We start from the raw sequence: 23443 nt of genomic DNA on the forward strand, positions 1-23443 counted from the left end.
GTTTCTTTTGAGTCCCCCCATGGCCATCATAATATCCAAAGACCATACTAGTTGCACTTGCAAGAAATGATGAAAACAAATATAGGCATCAAAGTTAGCTCTCTAAAGAAACAAAAACTCAAATCTCAAGCAAATATTGATGTCATATTTACCATGTACAATTCTTGAAATTTGAAGAACACAATTATGTTCAATGAATATTATGGTATCCACAAACTATATCAATTGCCCTGTTGTTGGAGCTTGCAAGAAATGTGCAAGACAAACTATGCATCAAAGCTAGCTTGGTGAATGTACCAAGTTGAAGCAAGTTAGAAACAAATGTTGTTTGTTGTTGGCATTTATATCTTGCATAAGTCATGAATTTAAAAGACTCAGCAATGCCCCCAAGGACATCATCAAAACGAAATGTAAACATGAAATGCAATGTTGGTAATAGAAGTTAAGATATTGCTACTTCTATGTGAGGTTGTATCAAACACATTGCTTCACCAATGTAGTGAAAGGCTCTCTCATTGGGGTATGCTAGAATTTCAATTTGAGAGTTACCACGTGTGTATCAAATCCCTTATATGAATGTGCACACCAAAAGAATGTAGCAATATCCAATCCGGCCCTAATATGTACCGGTATGTTCAAGCTCTAACTTTGCAAAAAAAAGTAAGGCTCTGTGTCTAGTGAATTGTTAAATATAGAAGAAAAAACTGAAATCGTGGAGGTAATTAGGGTTATCAATATGACGAAAAGACCCACAAAATCGAAGAACAAGAAAAACCTTAGAAAATCAGAAGACTCGCGGGACGTCATCTAAAACTACGTCACCGCCGTTATAACAGGTAGCTATTCAGCTGAAACCCTTTGTATATTCTCTCTCTCTCTCTCTCAATGATCAGATGGTGGGGCTCAATGCTTCTTTTATATAATCCATTGTGATCTCTGATTCTCTGCAAGTGGTCCATCCAAGAATGCGCATTGATGGAGGCTGTTCGCCAATGTTCCTATGGCTCATTCTGCTACTCACAGTATTGAAGCTCGCCAAAAGCACCACCTCCACAATTAAAATCGGAGCCCTGCTCGATTACAACTCCACCATTGGACTCAGATGCTTGGCTGCTCTCAATCTCGCAGTCGACCATGTCAATAAGGATCCCCTCCTGCTCAATGGGACCACCCTTGAACTCATTCCTGCCAATTCCAACTGCAGCGCATTTATGGGTGCTGTTGCAGGTTCCTCTGTCTTACCCTGTTTGAGGATACCCAAAATTTATCACGGAAAATTAGTATGTGCGGTGTTCCTTGATCACACTGTGACTGCCTTTGCTATGTCTAAGCAAGTGTGAAATGGATGCATCTATCTTGTGATTGCTGAATTTCCAAAGTGATACTATGAAAGTAATAAAGACTAAATAATGCCTCTTTGTTGCTTGCAGCTACATCACTGCTGGAATCTGAGGTGGTTGCAATCGCAGGTCCTCAATCTTCAGGGGTTTCACATTTTGTAGCACATATGGCCGCCTACACAAAAGTCCCACTTGTTTCATTTGGTGCAACAGACCCTACTCTTTCAGAATACCAATACCCATTCTTTGTTCGCCTCACATGCAGTGATGCACTTCAAATGCAGGCAATTGCATCCATCATTCACTATTACGGCTGGAGAGAGGTGGTTGCCATGTTCACAGATGATGACTATGGTCTCAATGCTGTAGATGTTCTCAGTGACTTTCTAGATAATATAGGATCCAAGATTGTGTACAAAGCAGCATTGGATCCTGCAGCAGATGACTACAGCATTGGCAGTATTTTAGCACAATTGGCTCTAATGGAATCAAGGGTGTTTGTCATCCACATGCAACCGGCAGTGGGTAGACTGGTGTTTTCGGTGGCTAATTACTTGAAAATGCTCGGCACAGGTTACGTGTGGATTGTAACTGATGCCATAGCTGGCATTCTGGATACAACTGATATTGATCTAGACTTCATGAGATCAACACTGGGTGTGATAGGCACACGGGTCTATATTCCAGAATCATCACAGCTAGTTGCTTATCTTCAGGAGCGAGACCAGGCACTGGGCAGGTCAGACCTCCACTACCATGCCTATGAGCTGCACGCATATGAGTCAGTGTGGATGATTGCATATGCAGTTGACCGGTTCTTGAGGCTAGGCAAGACATTCAAGTTTGTGGCAAGTCCCTTGCAGCAAAACATGTCTGCTGGGGGGACCTCAGACTTGGCCAGCCTCAAAGTCCTTGACGATGGGGATTTTTTGCTGCATCAAATAAAGGCGACTAACTTCACAGGTATATGGATGATGAAAGCAACAGTGATGAAAACATGTCAATTATGCATGGGCAGATTGCAAAGCATGATTTTCACTAGTTGATGGTCCTCGTGTGATTGTGACATCCAGTGCAATATTTTGTTCCTCTGTACCATTGCAATAACTAATCCTGTGACTTATTACAGGTATAACAGGATTTGTGCAAGTCAACAAGCGAGGAGATCGAAGGGGTCTTTCTTTTGAGATTGTGAACAGGGTGGGAACAGGGGTTCAAGTTGTGGGATATTGGAGCAATGGAACTGGCTGTTCCCCCTACCCTCCATCATCTCTGGCAGCAGACATTTCTACTTTGCGTGATTTCATTCCCAACTCTCCATCTTTTGCTTCCACTTCTGCTTCCAGTGGTGCTACCACTGCTGATAAGCTTCGGGATGTCATCTGGCCAGGTGGCTCCTCACAGGTTCCTCGTGGCTGGGTTGTTCCCAAGAATGGACGCCCTCTTGTAATTGGTGTACCAAACAAGATTGGATACAAGGAGTTTGTGACCACTAGAACTGATCTCAACAATGTCACTACTTTCCATGGGTTTTGCATAAATGTATTTGAATCTGCGCTTTCTTACCTACCTTATGCAGTGACATACACATTTGTGTCCTATGGAAATGGAAACACCACACCAAATTATGATGCACTTGTGGAAAAAATCGCAACAAAGGTAAAATAAACTCTCAAAGAATCTGCATAGAGACACCAACCAGTCAATCATTGTTGTGCTCTCTGCATTTATGAAAATTGAAACCTGCATGCATGGAATGTTCTCAAATCAACCATCTTTCTTGTTACATGTCTTCTTAGCTTATCTGTTTCATTGGACAGAGCAGGAGTTTGATGCAGTGGTGGGTGATGTGACAATCACAACAGAACGTTCCAAAGTGGTGGATTTTACCCAGCCTTACACAACATCAGGATTGGTAGTGCTGGTACCTGTCAAAGGTGACCCTGCAAGGTACGCTTGGGCTTTTATGCGCCCTTTTACACCAGCAATGTGGTGTACAACAGGTGCCTTTTTTCTTCTCACCGGATTGGTGATATGGATGCTGGAGCACAAAAAGAATCGTGACTTTCGAGGACGCCCAAAGAAGCAATTTGTGACAACCCTCTGGTGTGTGCAAAGGGACTGATAAAGTATCATTGAGCTTACCAAAATATCACACAAGAATAATTTTAAAGTTGATATATTGAATGCATTTGAGAAATAGAAGTGCATGTTAGAGTTTGTGCAGCAGAAATGTGTATGATGGGAAAGTGCCAAGAAAGCAATCAATGGATAGGTGTAGATATGAATAATGAGATTGATAAGGACATTAACCAGAGAGGAAAATCGCCCAAGAGGGAAGAGGTCCAAATCGCCAAAGAACAATGGGGCTAAGTCTGCCTATCATACATATGTACGAGACACAAGAAATAGGACATGCTCAAGGTGGCCAATCCAAAAGCGTCTTGAAATCCAAAAGCGTCTCAAGACCTAAAAGTAGTCGTGCAGAAAATACTTCTAAGAGTCCATTCTTAAATTTGCAAGCTCAACGTATGTCTATATCCAAACATGAAGCCACAAAAAACGCCACAATCCCTCAACTCTGGAAGTTGCCTCCAAACACATCTCCCATGGGTGAGTTAGCCCCTTAGACCAACAAGCAAGGTCTAGAGAAGACACCCGAAGTGGACACAAGCAAGGTCTAGAGAAGACACCCGAAGTGGACTGTTGCTTGGCAACTTCAAATAATTATCCATTTGTGGAAGTGAAAGGGAATCAGTCCAAGTACAAGGCATTAGATCTCATTCCAATGTGCATCCTTCTCAACTGAAGTGATGTGGAAATTTCAAGATAAAAGCTATGTTCAACTAATGCCAACCTAAATGTGCAAAACCAACATGCCAATAGAAAAGAACTGGTCAACCTAATGTTAGCAATCATGTCTGTCATGCATTGTCATCTCCTACGTATGAGCCTTAGTCCAAGTCAGATGGGGACATTGGGAGCTCTAACATTCAGTCTGTCATGTGTTTTGACAGAGGAGGCAGCTCTATTTAGAGCATGCATTTCTTTTTCAGTCGGTTTTAGGTGTGTTCGCACTGGCTGGTTAGTTTCCAGCTTAGTGCATTTCTATTCCAGTGGGTTTTTACTGCATTCACACCACACTGGATGAGGCAACTGGCATTTATGATGGTGACATCATTTTTCCTGTTATTTTATTGCAGTTGGCCAGCATTTATTGCTCCTCTTGGATCAGGTCAGCCAGTTTTTGACATTTCTGCCTATTTATAGCTGAGCTCCCTCGGTTGGCTGGTAATTCCCAGGTTCAGTCATGCAGGTTTACAGCATACTCTGACATCCGGTCATTCCTCCATCTTCGAGTGCTGCCATCTGTCATCAGCCTGATCCAATGCCCTCGCTAATGCCTTGGGCTGCCTGCAGGGGCTGATAAGTTCACATTATATTCAGCTTTCTTTCAAAGTTCAATGCAGATTTCCCAGTTGGCTGGTAATTCCCAGGTTCAGTCATGCAGGTTTCCAGCACACTCCGACATCCGGTCATTCCTCCATCTTCGGGTGCTGCCATCTGTCATCAGCCTGATCCAATGCCCTCGCTAATGCCTTGGGCTGCCTGCAGGGGCTGATAAGTCCACATTATATTCAGATTTCTTTCAAAGTTCAATGCAGATTTTCTTCTTCCATTCTCTTTTCGTTGCATTCTTTCTCTTCCCTTCTCTCTCTGTGTTCTTGTTTCCTCTTCCGTTGTGCACTCTCACAAGGTACCATTGCCAAAGTGAGGACTTGAAGATTCTACGAAGCAAAGACCACACTCAGCTTGCTTTTTGGAGTGCATTTGTCGCAAAGAATGCAGATTTTCTGCATTATCCGAGCCTTCTACAAAGATGCAGGGCAACTACAACTGCCTTTTGCAAGGTATAGCTGATTTTCTCTGTTTGGGCATCCCGACACTAAAACGCAAATTTTCCTAGTGTGTTTGTAGGCTTTCCGAGATGGATTACTACCAATTTGTTGCTTTACGAAGGTATGGGCCCTACGGGAAATATGGAGAGAAGTAGAGGGGGGAGAAGGGGGTTTAGATCTTCTCGACCTAATAGAGTGAGAATGAGGCTTTGAATGTCGATTTTCATGTCGCTCTTTGCAATGGTTTGATTGGTGTGATTGCCTATCAGGAGAAGGGAGAAGCTCCTCTTTGGAATCGCCCCTCACATATGCAGTCCTTGGCCAACCATAGCATGGAATATTTTACCTCCACCAAAGTAACCATATGTGGTCATTGACCAACCATAGCATGCAATATTGTACCTCAACCAAAGTATCCTAGATGCCACATGTTTGCATGCATGTCCTACTCTCCAAAATCCATTGGATTGGCACTACCAAGATGGCCTTGCATTTGCATATCTTGCCCCACTGGCCCTAATTTCGTTCATTACTGACCTTTGGGGCATCTTGAGGCTGCACTAGCCACTCTTTGGGAGCTTCTTGCCGTCCCAAAGATTTCAAGGATGACATCTTCTTCTTGCCCTTACTATCCTTCTTCGGGAAATTCAAAAATCTCTTAGACTGGATCCTTAGCCAACTAGGCAAAGATGTTGTAGTGAACCTGTGCCAAGATTAGGCATTGCATTTTCCCCTTCATTATGTGCATTTTCAGATTGAGAGCCATCATCATTACTTGATCTCATCTCAACAATTGAAGCACTAGATCAATGCTCTTGACTTCCAATCAGTGCCACGAGTCCACCATAGCAATGGAACCATGAAACCAGCCTTCCTTTTGGGGGAAGGGTGGTAATGACCTGATTCATACTAAGCAAGAATAAAATCCACATAGACTAAAAATGCAACACCACCACTTAAACTTAGACAATGGACAAACTGTTGGATCCCAAACTAGTACCCCTTGCGGTATTTCTTTAACTTGAATTGCAATTGGATGAAGCATACTTAAGATTTCGTCAATCTCCTTCATAATCCAAAAGCTTATTGCTATCACAAGTGACCAGCTAGCCTTCAAACCCATTCACCCCTTGGTTTGCTTGGGGATTGGCCTTCACCTTGCTCCTTGGATAACAAAATTCAGCCCCACGGCTGGCCTCTTGGAATTCTCCGAGATGCTTAAATTTCAGCTACTAAATACCAATTCCTAGGCCCCAAATTCTAAGCACAATTCTTGAGATGGCCATCAAGCCCTAATTTTTACTACAAATTAGGGTTTACGATGGCAGAGAATTTTCAAATTCTCCATCCCCAATGGCTAGAATTGCTAATACTTGCTGAGAGAAGATGAGAAATGGCTAGAGAATGAGAGGGAAATTTTTGAACTTTCATTGAGAGAGAAATGGAAGAAATTAGTTGCTACTGTCAAGATGTGCAATAATACAGAGAGAATATAAGGTTTGCAGGGAGAAGCACACAATGTGTACAACAAACACTAAGAGAGGAGAAACTCAAAAACACAAAAAGAACACGATGATGATGCACTAAATCATGCTATGAGAAGAAAAGCTAATACAATGGAGCCAAAGCCTAGAAGATGACTGCATTGTCCTATCTGACTCACGCAGCAGCACTAGTGGGGAATCTGCATAGTGAAGGGAGCGAAATGCAATCGTCCAGGCAATGGGCTGAAGTAATCACTGGACGGTGAAGGACAGCTATTGAGGGAGCAATGCGCAATCCTCTAATGTCGTCAGAGATGAGATAGATGATCACCAGTTGTTGAGGGAGTAAAGCGCAGTCCTCGAACACTAGGAAGATGGCCTAGGTAGCATATGCAAATCTCAGGAGCCAGAAGATTACAAATGCAAACTATACGAGCCTAGATGCTGACGCCTATATCGAAGGTTGCCAAATATGGATGCGATGCTAGATGATGATAAACACAAGATGCAAATGTCTCTAACTACCAAACACAATGGTGCTGATGACAACAACTGGTGGAGATTGATGCCTCTGTGAGGAAAGTTGATGCCTATGTGAGGAAAGCTAACACTTGTGCCCCTAATCAGTAAAACACATTGTAGATGTGCCACCAAGTAACAATGATGACGCCAGATTGAGGGGAGCACTCCAAATGATGAACACAAGGCTAGAACCTATCACCAAATGTGGGAGAGATGACACTGAGCTGATGGAAGGAGGATGGATGCCCACCATGAACCACAATGTCTACCTGAAGGGGTGTGAGAGCAACGGAGAGGCAAGAGAGAGAAGGAAAGAATATCAAAGTGATGAAAGAAGAGGGGTGAAGAATGACTAGAGTGATGAAGAATGAATGAAGCAATGGCTTATTTATAGACCTAAGCTATCTAGAGTGGTGCACCATTGAGTGGGTGCCCACTGATGAAATGACCAAAATGAGGAAACTGGTCTTTTTTGGGGATGTCGGTGCGAAACCCTAACTAAAGTGGAAAAACTAAAAAAGTGGTTTCTCAATACCCCCTCTCAAGCCCAAAAAGGAATGAAAAAAGAGAAGCGAAGAGAGAGATGAAGATGTAGAGGATCCCAGAGACCCAAGATTTCCACTTGAAAGATAACCTACAATAAGGAGCAGTATATGGGATGAACTATAAAACTTGACTCCACCTTGGGAGAGGAGCCACTAGCTCCATAACTCCATGCTAGAGTGGATTCGAAGGCCTCACCACCAAGTCACCTCTCCAAGGCCTCAATGGAGGTAGTACCTGAAGATCGTGGGTCTAAAAAGGAGAAATAACTGTGAAAAGACAACCATCCCCAAAGAGTGGTGAGGAAAAACTTCATGATAAGTAGGTGCCCCCTCTTAGAATAGAGACAAAGGGACCCCCTCTAAAGTCGAACAAGAGGTGGGAGCCTCCTCTCAAGGCAAAAAGAGCACATCCCCCTCTCAATCTCCCTTTACAAGAGATAGAGAATTAAAAACTCATGAATCACGAACTCCAAATCATATGATGACGAAGAAAGTATCACCAGTTGTGCCGAAGAAGGTATATGGGTATCGAATATGTCAAAGAACTCCCAGAGGTGGCGTCTTGAACCTGAGTAGTCAATGGTGGGGAAAGGTGAGGTTTGCGCTGAGCCAAGGGTAGGCAACAATCATTGGTGTCTCTCAATGGAGTGGACTACGGAACCGAAGTAATGGAAGAATTTGAAAAACTATTCTCTCAAAGGAGTGGACTACCAAGGGGATAGTAGACAACAACCACTCTCTCTCAGTGGAGCGGACTGCACAACCGCAGGTTGTTGAGGTGGCATACCTGAAACCCTAGAAGTAGAAGCAACATCTATTGCGCATTGTGGTGGTTGTAAGGAGGTCAAGGCACCAAGTGATTCTTCTTTGGCTCAAAAGGGCTTAGCACGCATCGAATGCGTCTTATTGCCTTTAGCATGAGAATCTAAAAGCCGATGCAAAATAAACCTTGTGGCCCAAAAGGGAGAGGTGGCATGAGTGCTAAGGGTAGACGCATATACTTTAGCGGTGTAGGGAGCAAAGGTCCATGTCAATAAGCATTGGTGGGAGGTCCAGTGATACCGAAAGAGCAACATCCTATGGTCTGTCCATCTACTTGTGGAGAAGTCATAGCACCAGAGTGTTAAAACCCATAAAAGGGAGGGTAGGAGGGAGAGGAAGAGAAGGGTATCTCTATCTCCCATTGATGCAACTGAAATGAAGGGGGAAATCAACAAATGATGCCGAGAACCCAAACCTGTCTTTGCCTTCTCTGAAGAATAAGGTCTTTAGCTATCTGAGCTCCTGCGCTCTAATACCATGTCAAGAATAACAGGTATACTCTAATACCATGTCAAGATGTGTAACCTTGCAAAGAGACAATATATGGTTTGTAGAGAGAAACATAGTGTCTGTACAACAAACACTGAGAGAGAAGAGAGACTCAGAAACACAAGAACACAATGACGATGCATTGAATCTAAGTGGTACTTGTGGTGGCATTAAGGGCTAGGCATCAATTAATTAGGTAATGCTAGTTCAAGGGCTAAAAGACATTGAAGAATACTTGGATGACAAATTGGCCAAGCCAATTTGATTGTTGGTGAGTCTAGCTAAATTTTTGAGCGAGAAATAATTATTGAGTTAACTTTAAAATTAACATTCCAAAAATTAATTTAATAAGACTGAAATTGCTGGAAAATGGATTAGGAAGGTTGCCACTTAGCAAAACTTGCACATGCAACTAGGAAGAAGGCTATAGGAGGCCGAGGAGAGTTATTTCAGTGTGGTAGAAGGTGAAAGAAAGGGAGGAGAGGTTGTTGAAGTGAGCATTGGCAATTGGAAGCCATATGTAGCCACCACAGGAGCCTTTTGAACCAAGCAACTGCAGCTTAATGCCCTAATGATGTAGGTGATAGTAGTTTTGGGAGGTCTTGGTAGTTGATGGCAGCTCCCATGGCATTTTAGACAAGGCAATTGTTGAGAAACCACTTCTTTAGTTTCACCACTTCAGTTAGGGTTTCACATTAACAGCCCCAAGAAGGGCTAGTGGTCTCATTTTGGTCATTTCGTCACTGGGTGCCCACTCAGTGGTGCGCTGCCTAGATAGCTTGGGTCTATAGATAGGCTGTCACTTAATTCATTCTTCACCACTTTAGTCATTTTTCACCCCTCTTCTCTCGTCACTCTGACATTCTTCCCTTCTCTCTCCTGCATTTCCATTACCCTCACACCCCTTCAGGCGGACATTGTGGTTTGTGGTTGACATCCATCCTCCTTCCATTAGCCTCACATCATCTCTCCCACATTTGGTGGCAGACTCTAGCCTTGGGTTCATCATCTGGAGTGCTCCCCTCAGTCTGGTATCGTTATTGTTACCTGGTGGCATATTTGCAATTAGTGTTTTGTTACAGGGGCATGAACGTCAACTTTTCTTACATATGCATTATTCTCTTCCAATTAGTGTCATCATACACCATTTCGTTTGGTAGTTAAGAGGGATTCGTATCTTGCGTTTGTCATCATCTGGCAACCTTCCACACAGGCGTCAGCATCTAGGCTCTTGCAGTTTGCATTTGCAACCTTTTGGGTCTTGGGATTTGTGTTTGCTGCCTAGGCCATCTTCTTGGCGTTTAAGGATTGCGCTTTGCTTCCTCAACAACTAGTGATCATCTATCTCATCTTTGACGGCATTAGAGGACTGCGGTTTACTCTTTCGATAGCTGTCCTTCATTGTCCAGTGATTACTTCGATAGCCCACTACTTAGAGGACTATGTTTTGCTCCCTTTACTATGCAGATTCCCCACAGGTACTGCTACTTGAGTTAGATAGGACAATGTGGTCATCTTTTGAGCTTTGGCTCCACTGTACTAGCTTTTCTTCTCAGTACAACTTGTTACAACTTTTCCCCTTGGTACCAAAGGAGATCTCGAGGTCCTTGGCCCCACATTGTGATATAACTAACTTGCACATTACATGTGCAAGTCACATGCACATTTGATTAACACTTCATGGGTTCTTTTTGGAAGAGGTTCACTTCTTCAAGAACAAGATATCCATCGATGGTGTGCATATGGACCTTGCAAAAGTGGACACAATGCATAACTAGTCCTCTTAGACTAATTTTCATGATGTACGCAACTTTTTGAGCGTGTGCTCATATTGTTGTTGATGTTTATATGCTACTTTATAGAGAGTGCATTACCTCTTTATTACTTTGCTGAAAAAGGTGTGTAGTTTAGATTGGCTAAAAAAGAAATCACAGCTTTTGAAAAGTTGAAAAAAAAGCTTACATTGGATCTTGTGTTGATCTTGCTAGATCTTTGAAAAGCTTTTATTTTCCAACATGATGCATGTGGGAATAGCATTGATGCGATTCTTATGTGAGAGGTGTGAGAATGTGCAACGAAAGAGAAACATGAACACAGAGAGAAGTAAAAAGAGAGAGAGAGGAAGCAGAAGATGAGGGAAGAATATTGCACTGACTAAAGAAGAATGTTGATACAATGATGATGGACTGATCAATCCCTGCACGCAGCCCATAGCGTCAGTGAGGATACCAAATCAAGCTGATGATGATGGCAACACCAAAGACGGAGGAAGATGACGGAGTCGAAGTGGTTACCTACCAAGGAAGAAGGAAGATGATGATATGAATAACTGCCAAGTGGAAAATGGCTATGAATAGCCACAAAACCCTTAAACTGGCCTATTGAAATCTGGAATCTGGAAATGCCATAAATGCTAGCTGACCAGCATTTAATGCTGGTCATGGCATAATAAATGCTTGGAAATGCCAGATGGCCACAGAAAAATCCGACTGGCAAGGACAATGTCTGGTAGGTATGCACATCCTAGGAAATGTAGAAGTTGCTCATGGAAAACACACTAGAACCCAACAAACAAAAGAAATGCACCCAAATACCCACTCTAGAATGAGTATCCTACCCTATCAAAACACATGATAGATCTATCAAAGCTCCAAAAGTCCTCATTTGACTTAGATTGAGACTCGAAGGCAGGAGATAAAAAGGCATGACAAACATGACTACTAACACCCCCTCTCAAATCTTGGATGTGGTGGAAGGCCAAGGAAGTAGTGGATCTTGGGATGGCAAGAGGAATGCCAATGTCGATGAAGTCTATCTCGATGAAGAATACCGATGAAGATCCTTCTCGTGATCTTGGGAAGCCCCCCTCTGAAAACACTAAGGACCGAGAAATCCACAACCACATCATTGAGATTGTCCCCCTCTAAAAGGAATCCTGGGGGATACGAGGGAACCATCGGAGGAGAGGGTGGAAAATGGGAAGGAACCAGTGGAAAAGATAGTGCACAAGTGGGAACGGGTGTAGCAATAGATAATTGCATTGGAGGACCCTACATAAGAGAAGGGGAATGAAGCCCGTAAAGCATGCTCTCCTGCCAACATATTGCGATAACAGCCCCTATTGTAGAATCCTCAATACTAACAACTTGCTCAGTGAAGACAACCTAGGTACCAAGCCTAATAAGGCCATAAATTGAGAGGAGTGGAAAGGAACACTAACTCATGGATAATAGTTGGAGTAGAGGTAGAAGGTTCCGATGTTTTAGCTCCATCCTTCACTCTCGGACGAAGGTAAGGGTATTTCTTCCAACATTTCTCCTCTGGATGTGTCCCCTTCTCACAATATGGGCATTTAGGCTTCTCCGAGTCAGAGTCAAAGCCTGAAGAACTCTTTGGTCTTTTAGTCTTTGATTTCCCTTTCTTCTTCTTCCCCCCTCTCGAACCTGCAACAAAACCTTTGATGGAGGTGGATCCACTAGCTACCTCTTTGGTGCACTTGTCATGCTCCAAAACAAGTGGAGCAAGCTCCTCCCATAGAAGTTTCTCACGGATCCTTGATGTAAGAAGGCCAGTGTAGAAGATATCAAACCAGGGAGATGGTAGTTTTGTCAAAAGAATCATAATCGTATCCTTTGAAGAGATCATCTTGCCAAGGGATGCAAGCTCATCCCTCATGTCCTCCAACCTGTTGATATGATCCTTCATGGAAGGAGAATCATCAACGACGAGCATCTGTAATTTCTTCTCGAGAGTAATCCGATGGGAAAATATCTTTTGATGATACAAAGAAACAAGCTTTGTCTACACTTTTGCTACTTGCCGCAACTTGCGTACATACACCAAGATAGAATGTTGTAAGCTTATAAAGAGGAAAGATGTCGGACCCTAGAGTTGAGCCGATCCCATAAGGTTGCACGATCCATCAATGATCCAACGGTAGGATCCTCCACTGGACGAGAAATAGGGTGAGTAACAAACTCCCAAAGATCAAAGGAATCAAGGATACACTCCACTTTACACGACCATATCGAGTAGTTGGAACCATCAAGTTGGTCTTCGCTGGGCATAGAAGGGAGAACGGACACTTGTATCGAGGGTGCCACAAATGGCATATGAAGACCAACAAAATGTCCCTTTTGTGAAACATGGAGAGAATGGGGAGGAGAGGGATCCCATACAAACAGGCTAGGAGACCTCCATTTGTCACATGAACTAGCACAAAAATCTCTCAGTCTCTCAGTGGAAAGAATAGAGACCTTATGCTTTGAGTTAGCAAAGAAGTGATGATAAGATTCTTCGAACCTACAATCTCCTAGAAAGTGGTGTTTGAAAGAGAAACAATTGTCACCTACCACCAAGAGGCTGTCACTTGTACAAAAAACTATCACCCATAACAAAAAGCTATCGCCAAGGCTGAGGAAGCTATCGCCTACACAAAGATGTAAAGGCCTGCACCAAAAACAGACACCTGCAAAAACATAAATTTGCATTTTGGGCAAAACACAAAAGTTGATGTTGCTTGATGTAGGAAAGCTATCGTTTGGTCCCTGGAGATTGTGTCTCATGGCTACCTATGGATAAAAATAAGCAATGGACCACCTGTTCGAGATATAGACACAATAAATGCAAGCTGAAAATTTGTGCTTTTGGAAATTTGGGCTGCTCCTCCACAATGAAAACCTGCTCTTCTGCAAGAAATATCCAAACTGTATTCTCACTTAGGCGATGATACCATGATCTGATACCATGTGAGAGTGCACATCGGAAGAGAAACATGAACACAGAGAAGCACAGAGAGAGAGAGAGAGAGAGAGAGAGAGAGAAAGAGAAAGTGAAGAATATTGCATTGATGACTGAAGAAGAATGCTAATACAATGATGATGGATTGATCAATCCCTACATACAGCCTATAGTGTCAATGAGGGCACCAAATCAGGTTGATGATGACAGCAACACCGGATATGAATGATTGCCAAGTGGAGAATGGCTATAAATAGCCACAAAACCCTTAAACTGGCCTACTAAACGTTGAAAATGCCAAAATGCTAGCCAACCAAGGCTTTCTTTTCAACAATTACTTTGCTATCCACAAATGGCCTTTTCAGCTCCCTACTTCAACTTTAGAGTAGCTTGGACTATTTTCTTATCTTTTGCCCTTCATTGAAGAATTTAGGCTTGCTTCCCTTTAATTTTAATACCCTTATTTTTAGAATTGTCTTTTGTAGCAACATTTATTGTCGTTAAATTCTCTAATAAATTTCTTTGAGGAGACTACAACAATAGATCTCTATCTACTCTGCCTTTTGACCTCACAAAACATTCAAGTATAGTAACATGGGATGGGGTACAAGTGTGAAGAAATGCTCTAAACATAGAAAGCACAAAACCAATCATACGACAAAGCACAGACTAATAAACACAAAACACAATTAGGATTAGGATTAGGGTAACTCAAAGATAGTGAACACAATGAATAATAAAGTGAATAAATATTGAATATACAATGTTCATATAGCAAACACACTATGTAGTGAATATTGAATCTTGAACTCTTGTATCTTTGGGATCAAGGTAGAGGTTATGAGCTGTGGAGTGTATCATACTCCAAACGGATCCCGAATCGTAGCAAGGCAGCCTCCGTGTATCAAATACCGGCAAACACAACCAAGGAAGGCTAGATCTGATACAAACAGTAGTACAAGAGAGAGAAATACTAAAAACGCAAGTAACTAAGGAGAGAGAAACTGGAATCTAGGCAGCAACTATTAAATGCAAACGCAACAAACAAAGGAGAGAGAAAGTCAAGGCAGCAACCAAAGATTATAAACACAGCCTATGGAGGAGAGAGAATATCAGAGCAACAACTCCATACTGTTGGCAATAGCACCAAATGATGACGTTAGCATCAAATGCAACAATCTGGTTGTATACTACAGCTCAAGGACCGAGCAATAGCTGTAGAGTGAAGGCGAAGACTGAAATCAGGTATTAGATGGTAGCGTATGGCTGGGGGAAGCTCTGATCGCAATGTTCTCTGCAAACAGGATATGGGCAACAGAGATACAACTCCTAAAACTTGCAAAAACGAGATTGAGGGAGAGTGGTGGACTGCATGCTTAAATATAGAAAGTTTGGGACACCCAAAATTAGGGTTTTACATGTGGGACACAATAAATCTCTAGAATCACTTTTCTTTTTAAAATAAGAAGGTTTCTTTATCAATTAAGTGTATTTTGGAACTGTTTAAGTCAAGATAATGTATTTTTGGCTCAACAATGGAAACGGGGACGAGGGACGGTCAAAAGCAAGGAACGAGGTCATAGGGTGGGATGAGGGAGGAGATGACATACATAAATAGCATTTTAAAACGTATCCATGTGATATGGTATACTACCAAAGAGCATATGCATGTGCGTGCATGCATGCATATGTGTATTTTCCATTGTAAAAAACTTGAATGTGTAATGTGGGCTAATTTGATATGACTTCATACAAGAGTATGTGGTAAATAATCTAATTAAGCACTTAATTACAACAACTAACAAATTCACAAATCTGAAATGCACACTTCACCATACAATCTTGAACTTTGGATAGCATGTTGGCCCCAAGATTGACGCCCCAACCAGTATTTCTTTAACTTTTATTTCAAATGGATGGAGTACAACTAAGATCCTCTGACCTTCACCACTAATCCAAGTGCCTCTTACTATCAAAACTAACCAGCAAGCCTCTAAACCAATTTGCCCCTTGGTTTGCTTGGAAATTTGGCCTTCACCCTGCTCCTTAAATGACAAATTCAGTCCCAAATATGATATTGGTCGGCTAGCCTCTTGAATCTCCCTAAAATTCCACAATTTCAACTGCTAGAATGCAAGTCCTATGCCCTTAACTCTGAGCATGCATCCTGAGACAACAATCAAAAACCCTAATTTTTGCTGTAAATTAAGGTTTACAGCAAAGATTGATTGAAATCTCTTCCTCTGATGGCTCAAACTACTAGAAAATGCTAAGATAACTTGAGAGATGCCTAAGGGATGAGAGAGAATGTTGTAGAGAGAGAAATTTCAAAGTTTCATTGCGAGAAACATTGAAAAGCTATTGCTGCCCTACTCAAACAACCATGGAAGCTATCACCTACAACTTATGACCATCAAAAAGACTGTTGCCCCCCCCTGTATGCTGTCATCTGCATTAGAAGGACCTTGGGCTGCTCTCACCTACTCCTGAAGGACTCTAAACTGGTATCACATACTATAGGACTGATCCTTAGCGGCTACAAATCACAACAGCAACCTCTCCTTACTCTCTAGCAACCTCCTCTCTCACAATGGCTATAGGACTAATTCTTAGCGGCTACAAATCACATCAACAACCTCTCATTACTCTCTAACAACATCCTCTCTCACAATGGCTGGAACTGACTTCCACCGATCCCTAAAAACGTTTTTCCCACTTGCATAGGCAAGTTTTGCCAAGTGTAACATCTAATCTCATTTTCCAGCATTGTCCAACTTATTAAATTAATTTTTAGAACATTAATTATTATTCTATTGCCCAAAAAAAAAATTACCAACCAATAATTAAATTGGCCAAGCCAATTTGTCTTCCAAGTATCCTTGAGCAATTATCAACCCTTAGACTAGCATTAATTAATTAATTAATCCTTAGTCTCTAATGTCACCATTGACATTAGTGGCCAATAAATTGGTCTAGGCCCATATCTAACACTAGGTGCTACATAGTACCTGTTAAGCATAATTTATTACGACTTTTGCCTTTGGCACCAACTAATATCTCGGGGTCTTGGATCCCACACTATGAAATAATTAACTTGCACCTCACATGTACAAATGACATTAGCACATTTGATTAACTTTTAATCAAATGCTAAGCAAAGCAATAAAATTTCATGTCCTCGTGATAGGAGCTATTGCACATTTGATTAACTTTTAATCAAATACTAAGCAAAGCAATAAAATTACATGTCCTCGTGATAGGAGCTATGAGAAGGTAGAGACAACCAAGACAAGGGGTTTTGAGGAGTAAATGTATGCCGAGTATACAAGCTCAACAATTTCAAGAGTTCAGGTAGCAATGAAAGAAGAGAATGGATCAACAGTACACTAAGTGTGGTGTTGGATAACACAGCAACAACTGAATACACAAGACCCCTCTCTAAAGCTGAGCAATGGATCACAAATACCACTCAAGAAACAAAACAACTGCTGCAAAAGGACAAAATCTGATCAAACATAGCTTGAAAACGACAATTATAGCCAACAATCAGGAAGACTGATCTGCAAACAGAGTTGCCCAACCTGAAACCGCATTAAATGCTGAAAACACGGTCAGCTCGTCAAAATGCAGGCTGAGCAATAAATGCAGTAAAAGTGGAGAAAACAGGTCATGATCTGCCTTCTAGATGCTAGACAATCAAAATGCAGGCAGCTATGCAGAAAACACAGGGATTAGAGGCTGGGAACAGGCAAAACTGCAGCAGATAGTCACCCAGGCTGTACAACATTCACAGCAAGTGTCTGGACAGGTCCAATCAACAGCAAACAATGTAGAACACAGATCTGCAGCAGAACAAAGCAGCACCATAAGATCTAACACGGATGACTAATGCCATGTTAGAAGTGGATGCAGCAATGGAAGCATGTGAATCTTCTGTAATAGACTGCACAACACAAGACAGGAGAAAAGAAGAACATTGCACAAAGAACTCAGAAGAAAAGAGATGCTTGGGAGATGGAATCCATATAACAAGACATGAGACAATACAAAAACAACGTGAGTCGTTGGCTATGTGGGCATTGGCACCGCCTCCCTCTCCCACATAACAATTGTAGGTGTATGCTGAATGAATGACTGGAAGAGGAAAGCCACCAGCATATAAACAGGCAAAACTGTGATCAGGTTGGTCAGCATTAATGAGGCCTCATTATTGTAGTTGGCCAGCCTAAATGATGCTAGACGGCAGACATAAATCAGGCACCCAAAAAATAGGCAGACCATATCACAAATAAAATAAAATATGCAACCCACCAGAACATGCACAAACTCACACATGAACTGACTAATCCACTAACACCCTGTTCTAGGAACCATTTTCATTGTCATCTTTGCTACAACCACCTCTCAACTGATTCTAGAAGTTGGAAGACATAAGGGCCCCTTCTGTTTTGAAAGGGGTGGAAGCAGAAATCTCCTTTTGTAACGTGATATGGAAAGTAAATAACTTGGGCAACTTATTTTGAATAATAACTCCTCATTTGAAAGCATGACATCAAATCAAGAAGTTTTGTAAAACGTACATCAGATAATCATCTTTGAAATGTTACTAATCTTCCCAAGCTAGCCCGTCAAATCTATGAGCTGCAGCAGCAACCATAGTCACAAGCAACGGTCATTTTTGGACTGGAGGATTGCAGGGACAATAGCTTCTTTCCATATCTCATTTTGCATCACTTGTAAGCTGCTGTACTGCTCAATAATATCAGGTCCTCCAAACTGCGAATTGACAAGCTGCTCTTCTAACTAGTGACAGCAAAGTTTGTCTGTCCCAACATATCTGTCCTTCAAGCACTTGCAAAGAGACTCAGATGTTTTGTCTTTATCTACTGAAGCAAGGAACTTTTCCAAAACAAGGAAATGAGGGCAGCCAAAGCTGACTGATCTGTGACAAGCTAGAGACAAAGGTTGTTGAGATCTTCCCCATCCATGATCAGAGCCTTGCCTCTGATCACCTGTGAGTATGAATGCACCTTGAGGAGTGGTTTCATGGATCTCTTCTAAATCTGAAAGCTGTCATTGCTCAGCTTGATGTTGGGGACAAACTAGGAAGGAGTAGGAACCAACAAAATTGCTAAAACACAGATCTATAAGAGGAGAGACCAATGTGGCTTGCAAAAAGCAGCTGTCATATGAGGGGTACTGCAAAGTGTAGATGCCACTGGCACAGTGAGAGAAATGGTAGTAGAGAGGACTTGCAGGAGGTAAAACATTGCAAAAGAGCAAGATGGAGATGGTTTGACCTGCTACTGCCACCAAAAAACGCAGCAGTCCTTTCCCTTAGACTGTACATAGATGACCTCAAATGAGCTGGAGGGTCATTAGCCATATCAATTAGGTTAAAACTGCATCCATGGACAGGGGCAGGTCCGGCAATCAGCAAAATGCAGCACTTGCCATGAACGGGCACTGGAGATGGAGGAAGTGCTGAATGTTGCTGCACTAGCAAACATGACCAGCAGGTGATGACTTGTATCTTGCATGAAACACAGGTTCAAATTGCAACACTCCAAAAAAACAGCAAGCATCCAACTTCGAAGGAAGTTTCTATGGCAAGGATAGGCATTTTTCTCTAATACTATGGAAACAAAGGTGGAGCAGAAGTATGGACAACAAGGAGAGAATAAATGCAAGAATGATGAAGGCAGAATGGACAAGGCTCCCAAGCAGGCTCAAGATTGAAACGTCAGAACTGAAGAGTACTATGCACAATATGTGGGCTATTTAATGTATAGGACTACAAGAGAAAATAGTTCGACCTAATCTGGAGGCAAAACCAAACGACCACATGTTGTGGGAGTGGGAAAATTTGTCCCAACCTAAATGCACCACATGGCAAGTGTGCTCAGGACTGAAAACAGAAAAATTGCCCAATAGACATAGGGCTCTAACACATATTGTGTCTAGATATGACGGTAGACATGCAAAATGAGAACTAGAGTACTATGTACAACTATGTCAGCTGCTTAATATATTGAAATAAAACTTAAAAGAGAAAATGGTTCAACCTTCCCTATTGAGCCAAACTAGAAGACCTGATAATGTAGCAGTGAAAAAATTGGTCAATCTGAATGTTCCATGTGGCAAGTCTACTCAGAACAGAAAACAGAAAATTTGCCCAATAGATATAGGGTTGTAACAGATGATTGTGTCTAGATATGGAACTAGACATGCATACTCTCAACATTTGCATGGTCATCACCCAAAAAACCTAATTTTGTGTACAGATAAGGAAAAATCAACCAAAGTCAATATCTTAGAGAAAGCACACAAGTACATGCATATGCGGCAAATGCATTAATGCACAATGCAGTTTGAGATATAATCATCATCTATAGTACATGTGTATTCAAATATTCAATATGCCTGTTTGTTTATGGATCTAAAGATTGCAAGTTTCTCACTGCCAACTGTAACCACAGGTTCATATTTTCAACCCTTTTCTTCTCACAAAGTAAGTCACATTTACCTGGCTCAAGTTTCTTTTAATTAAAATTGTCAATCATGCTCTTGAAAAAATATTGACAGAGAGAATGACGGGTTGAATTACAGGAGAGAAGGTAAAAAGCACGCTGGGCAGAGCTGTCTTGGTGATTTGGCTTTTTGTGGTTCTTATTGTCACTTCAAGTTATACAGCTAGTTTGACTTCTATCCTCACAGTCGAACAATTAACACCAACCATACAGGGCATCGCCGGACTTGTTGCAAGTAACGTGCCCATAGGCTTCCAAGGTGGATCTTTTGTAGAAAAGTACTTATTGCAGCTGAATGTTCCCAAGGAGCGACTAGTCCCACTAACTACTTTAACAAGCTATGCCAAAGCTCTTAAGAAAGGGACCAGCTCCGGAGGGGTTGGAGCAATTGTGGATGAGCTTCCCTATGTTCAGCTGTTCCTGTCATCTGAGTGCGACTTCACCATTGCTGGACAAGAGTTCACAAAAAGTGGTTGGGGCTTTGTAAGTACAAACATTGTAGCAAAGGCCATTTGCCTTTCAAGAATAGGATTGATAGCTATTTTGACTTCACTGCTTGTAATTACCTGTCCTTTCATAAAAGGATCTCATTATCAATTGCATATGGATTGTAACTTGGCCAAAAGAAATCATTAATGACATGTTTGGGCAATACTGCAGGCCTTTCCAAAAGGGTCTCAATTGGCAATAGATATGTCAACAGCAATTTTACAACTCTCAGAGAATGGTGAACTCCAACAAATCCATGACTTGTGGCTGAAAGGATATGGTTGCAATTCCCAGGTACAGATACAATCGAATGAATTGAACCTCCGAAGCTTTTGGGGACTTTTCTTGATCACTGGAGTTACATCCCTAGTGTGTCTTGTTTGCTACTACATCCGGATGATATGGCAATACAACAAGCAGGCTGCAGCTGCTGAGCCTCCACTAAGTGATGAGGAGGAACCAGGACCTGAAAACCAACGCCTCGCCTCTCGTTTCTTGCGTGGGGCAAGTTTCCTGAAGTCTCTAGCTTCCTTCATAGAGGAAGAAGAGATAGATGAAAAAGATCAGACAAAATATGGTAAAAAGAGGTCCTATAAATCCCACTCCGCAAGTAAAGACCGGTCCCCTGAGGAGAGCACACACGCTTCCATGAGTGAGAGATCACAAGATAGCAGTGCCAGGAATTCCATGGCATCTATGGAAGGTGCTGGGAAAGCAGAGCTATGGGACCTCATCAGAGAGTTATCAGTGACTTTCAATTCTGCGAATAATAAAAGGCCAGGAGGAGAGGGCAGCACAAGTGAAATAGACGGACACAAAGAAGTGTTGGCTCATCACAACAGGTCTCTGGATGACAGCTTGCTGCTGTATAATCCTCAGAAAGAAGAAAATCCAATGCAGGCAAATAGCCTAGGCAGCTTCAAGTCCTTGATTCTGAAGTCTGCGTCCCGCATGAAATCTCGTGCAGAAAGACATGCCAAAGAAGAGAAGTATGTCACAGCACATGCTCCCAACTCTTTGGCTTCAAAACAAGTGATGAACAGGTCGTTGAGTGAGAACAGAAAAAATGAAAAGCCCAAAGCCATTAAGTCCCTGACAATGAAATCAGCAAGTACAGACAAACCAGATGAAGGTAACAGGGGTGAAAGCATCTAGGATTGACATGGCTAGTTAAATTCTGAGATAAGCACATGTTAAGCATGGTCTGGAAAGTTTGAACTCTTTTCATAGTACAGAAGATCAACATTTCCACACAATCTGACACTTATCAAGTGTTTCTTATAGGAATGTTCGCAGAAAATGAACCTGTCCGGGACTCATCAGCAGCACTAGAGAAAACTCAAAGTAAAGAGAGTGAAAGCTCAACGACTGAGAGGAGCTTCGTGGTCCTAGCAAGCCATGGCAGAGACGACAAAAGTGATAAGGCTCCCATTGTAAACATAAATGTTCCATCGATTTACAAGCCCATAAATGCAGACAAAGAAAGGACGGAAGTATCTGGAAGGAGTACCAAGGCAGATGAGCCTCACGTGACCTTGCAGACATCAAATGGGATGCAAGGACATGATTCAAGGGACAAGCCTCATGTGACTTTGCAGGCATCGAGTGCCATACAAGGACATGATTCAAGGAACCTGAAAGATCATGCTCCTGGCACGATTGCAGACAAGCATCTCATCCCTATCTTGGAGAGGACAAAGAAGCTAAATGAATGTGACAAACATGAGGCAGTAGAAGGAACAGCAACCAATAATGAGCAGTCGGAGCAAATGAAAGACCAACAGGGAAAGCATGACATTGAATCAACGGTTGATATGCTGATGAAAGATGCCACCGTCTCTTCTATTCTAAGCAAGAATGAAGACTTATCATCATCATCATCACCATCAGTGACAGATAGAAGCAACAGCTCTTACCTGGTTGCCGTGCCCTTATCGCAGGACTCTTCGATTGCCGAAGGCAAGTCGCCATTGCTTGTGTCCAACGTACCTGCAAGAACATCTCGGTTTACAGGAGAAATGACTCCGATTATGGAGAGCGACAGCAACAAGGAGCTCGAGGAGGGAGAACCGTGCCGTGGCTGATAAAGAATCTGCGGCAGGAACGAGCTTGCAGGTCTCCATGTATAGACGCCATTGCTTGTGTGCAGGAACGCCCCATGCAGCTCTGCATGTATAGACTACAACAGACCAGTGTGATGCAAGTGAATCACATAACAAACTTAACCGGCTGCATATGCTCACGAAATGCGAGTCGAAATAGGAGGGCTTACATACGGTGAAGAATTGGACTCTCTTTTCAGGACTATTGATTTTTTGTTAGTAAAATTCCACTAGGCATTATGCGTTTAGGTCGCACTTCGCACAGCATTATAAAATAAAGTACACTTCACGCAATGCCACTTTAATAATGGCAGCCATGGTAAGTGCAATTGTACATGACTAGCGTTCCGCGCATGCGGAATGTTAGGTCGCTTTGCGGCAGTTTCGCTGGCTTGAAGCGGTGAGCGAAGTAGCTATGCTATCGCACGACAACTTCACTCAACAATCCATTTCTCATCTTTCTTTTTCCTCTCTCTGCCTT

The 23443-nt window shown here is 42.2% G+C and overlaps 1 protein-coding gene across 3 annotated transcripts; it reads left to right on the top strand.

Moving 5' to 3' along the window:
* The first annotated feature begins 859 nt into the window (after nucleotides 1-859).
* Nucleotides 860-22944, top strand: LOC148016911 (glutamate receptor 3.3-like). Of its 3 annotated transcripts, none has more exons than XM_087662405.1 (8): nucleotides 860-1227; nucleotides 1431-2303; nucleotides 2470-2999; nucleotides 3166-3446; nucleotides 20321-20352; nucleotides 20451-20854; nucleotides 21032-21992; nucleotides 22145-22944. In XM_087662405.1, the coding sequence occupies exons 1-8, from the start codon at nucleotides 966-968 to the stop codon at nucleotides 22942-22944; spliced, it is 4143 nt and encodes a 1380-aa protein (XP_087518531.1). In that variant the 5' UTR covers nucleotides 860-965. The 3 variants fall into 3 exon arrangements, with proteins under 3 accessions (XP_087518531.1, XP_087518532.1, XP_087518533.1); XM_087662406.1 differs by having other exon boundaries at nucleotides 22157-22944; XM_087662407.1 differs by having other exon boundaries at nucleotides 1149-1280.
* The last annotated feature ends 499 nt before the right edge of the window (nucleotides 22945-23443 follow it).

This window comes from Lygodium microphyllum, chromosome 22 (genome assembly GCF_053477565.2).
Source record: "Lygodium microphyllum isolate KBCC chromosome 22, Lygodium_microphyllum_v1.1.10, whole genome shotgun sequence".
Taxonomy (NCBI): Eukaryota; Viridiplantae; Streptophyta; class Polypodiopsida; order Schizaeales; family Lygodiaceae; genus Lygodium; species Lygodium microphyllum.

What these genes read in the sequence shown, in the direction of transcription:
- LOC148016911 (XM_087662405.1), top strand. Translation starts at nt 966, where the DNA reads ATGCGCATTGATGGAGGCTGTTCGCCAATGTTCCTATGGCTCATTCTG. An exon ending in AAAGGCGACTAACTTCACAG is followed by an intron (nt 2,304 to 2,469) that starts GTATATGGATGA and finishes GACTTATTACAG; the next exon opens with GTATAACAGGATTTGTGCAA. An exon ending in TACAGACAAACCAGATGAAG is followed by an intron (nt 21,993 to 22,144) that starts GTAACAGGGGTG and finishes TGTTTCTTATAG; the next exon opens with GAATGTTCGCAGAAAATGAA.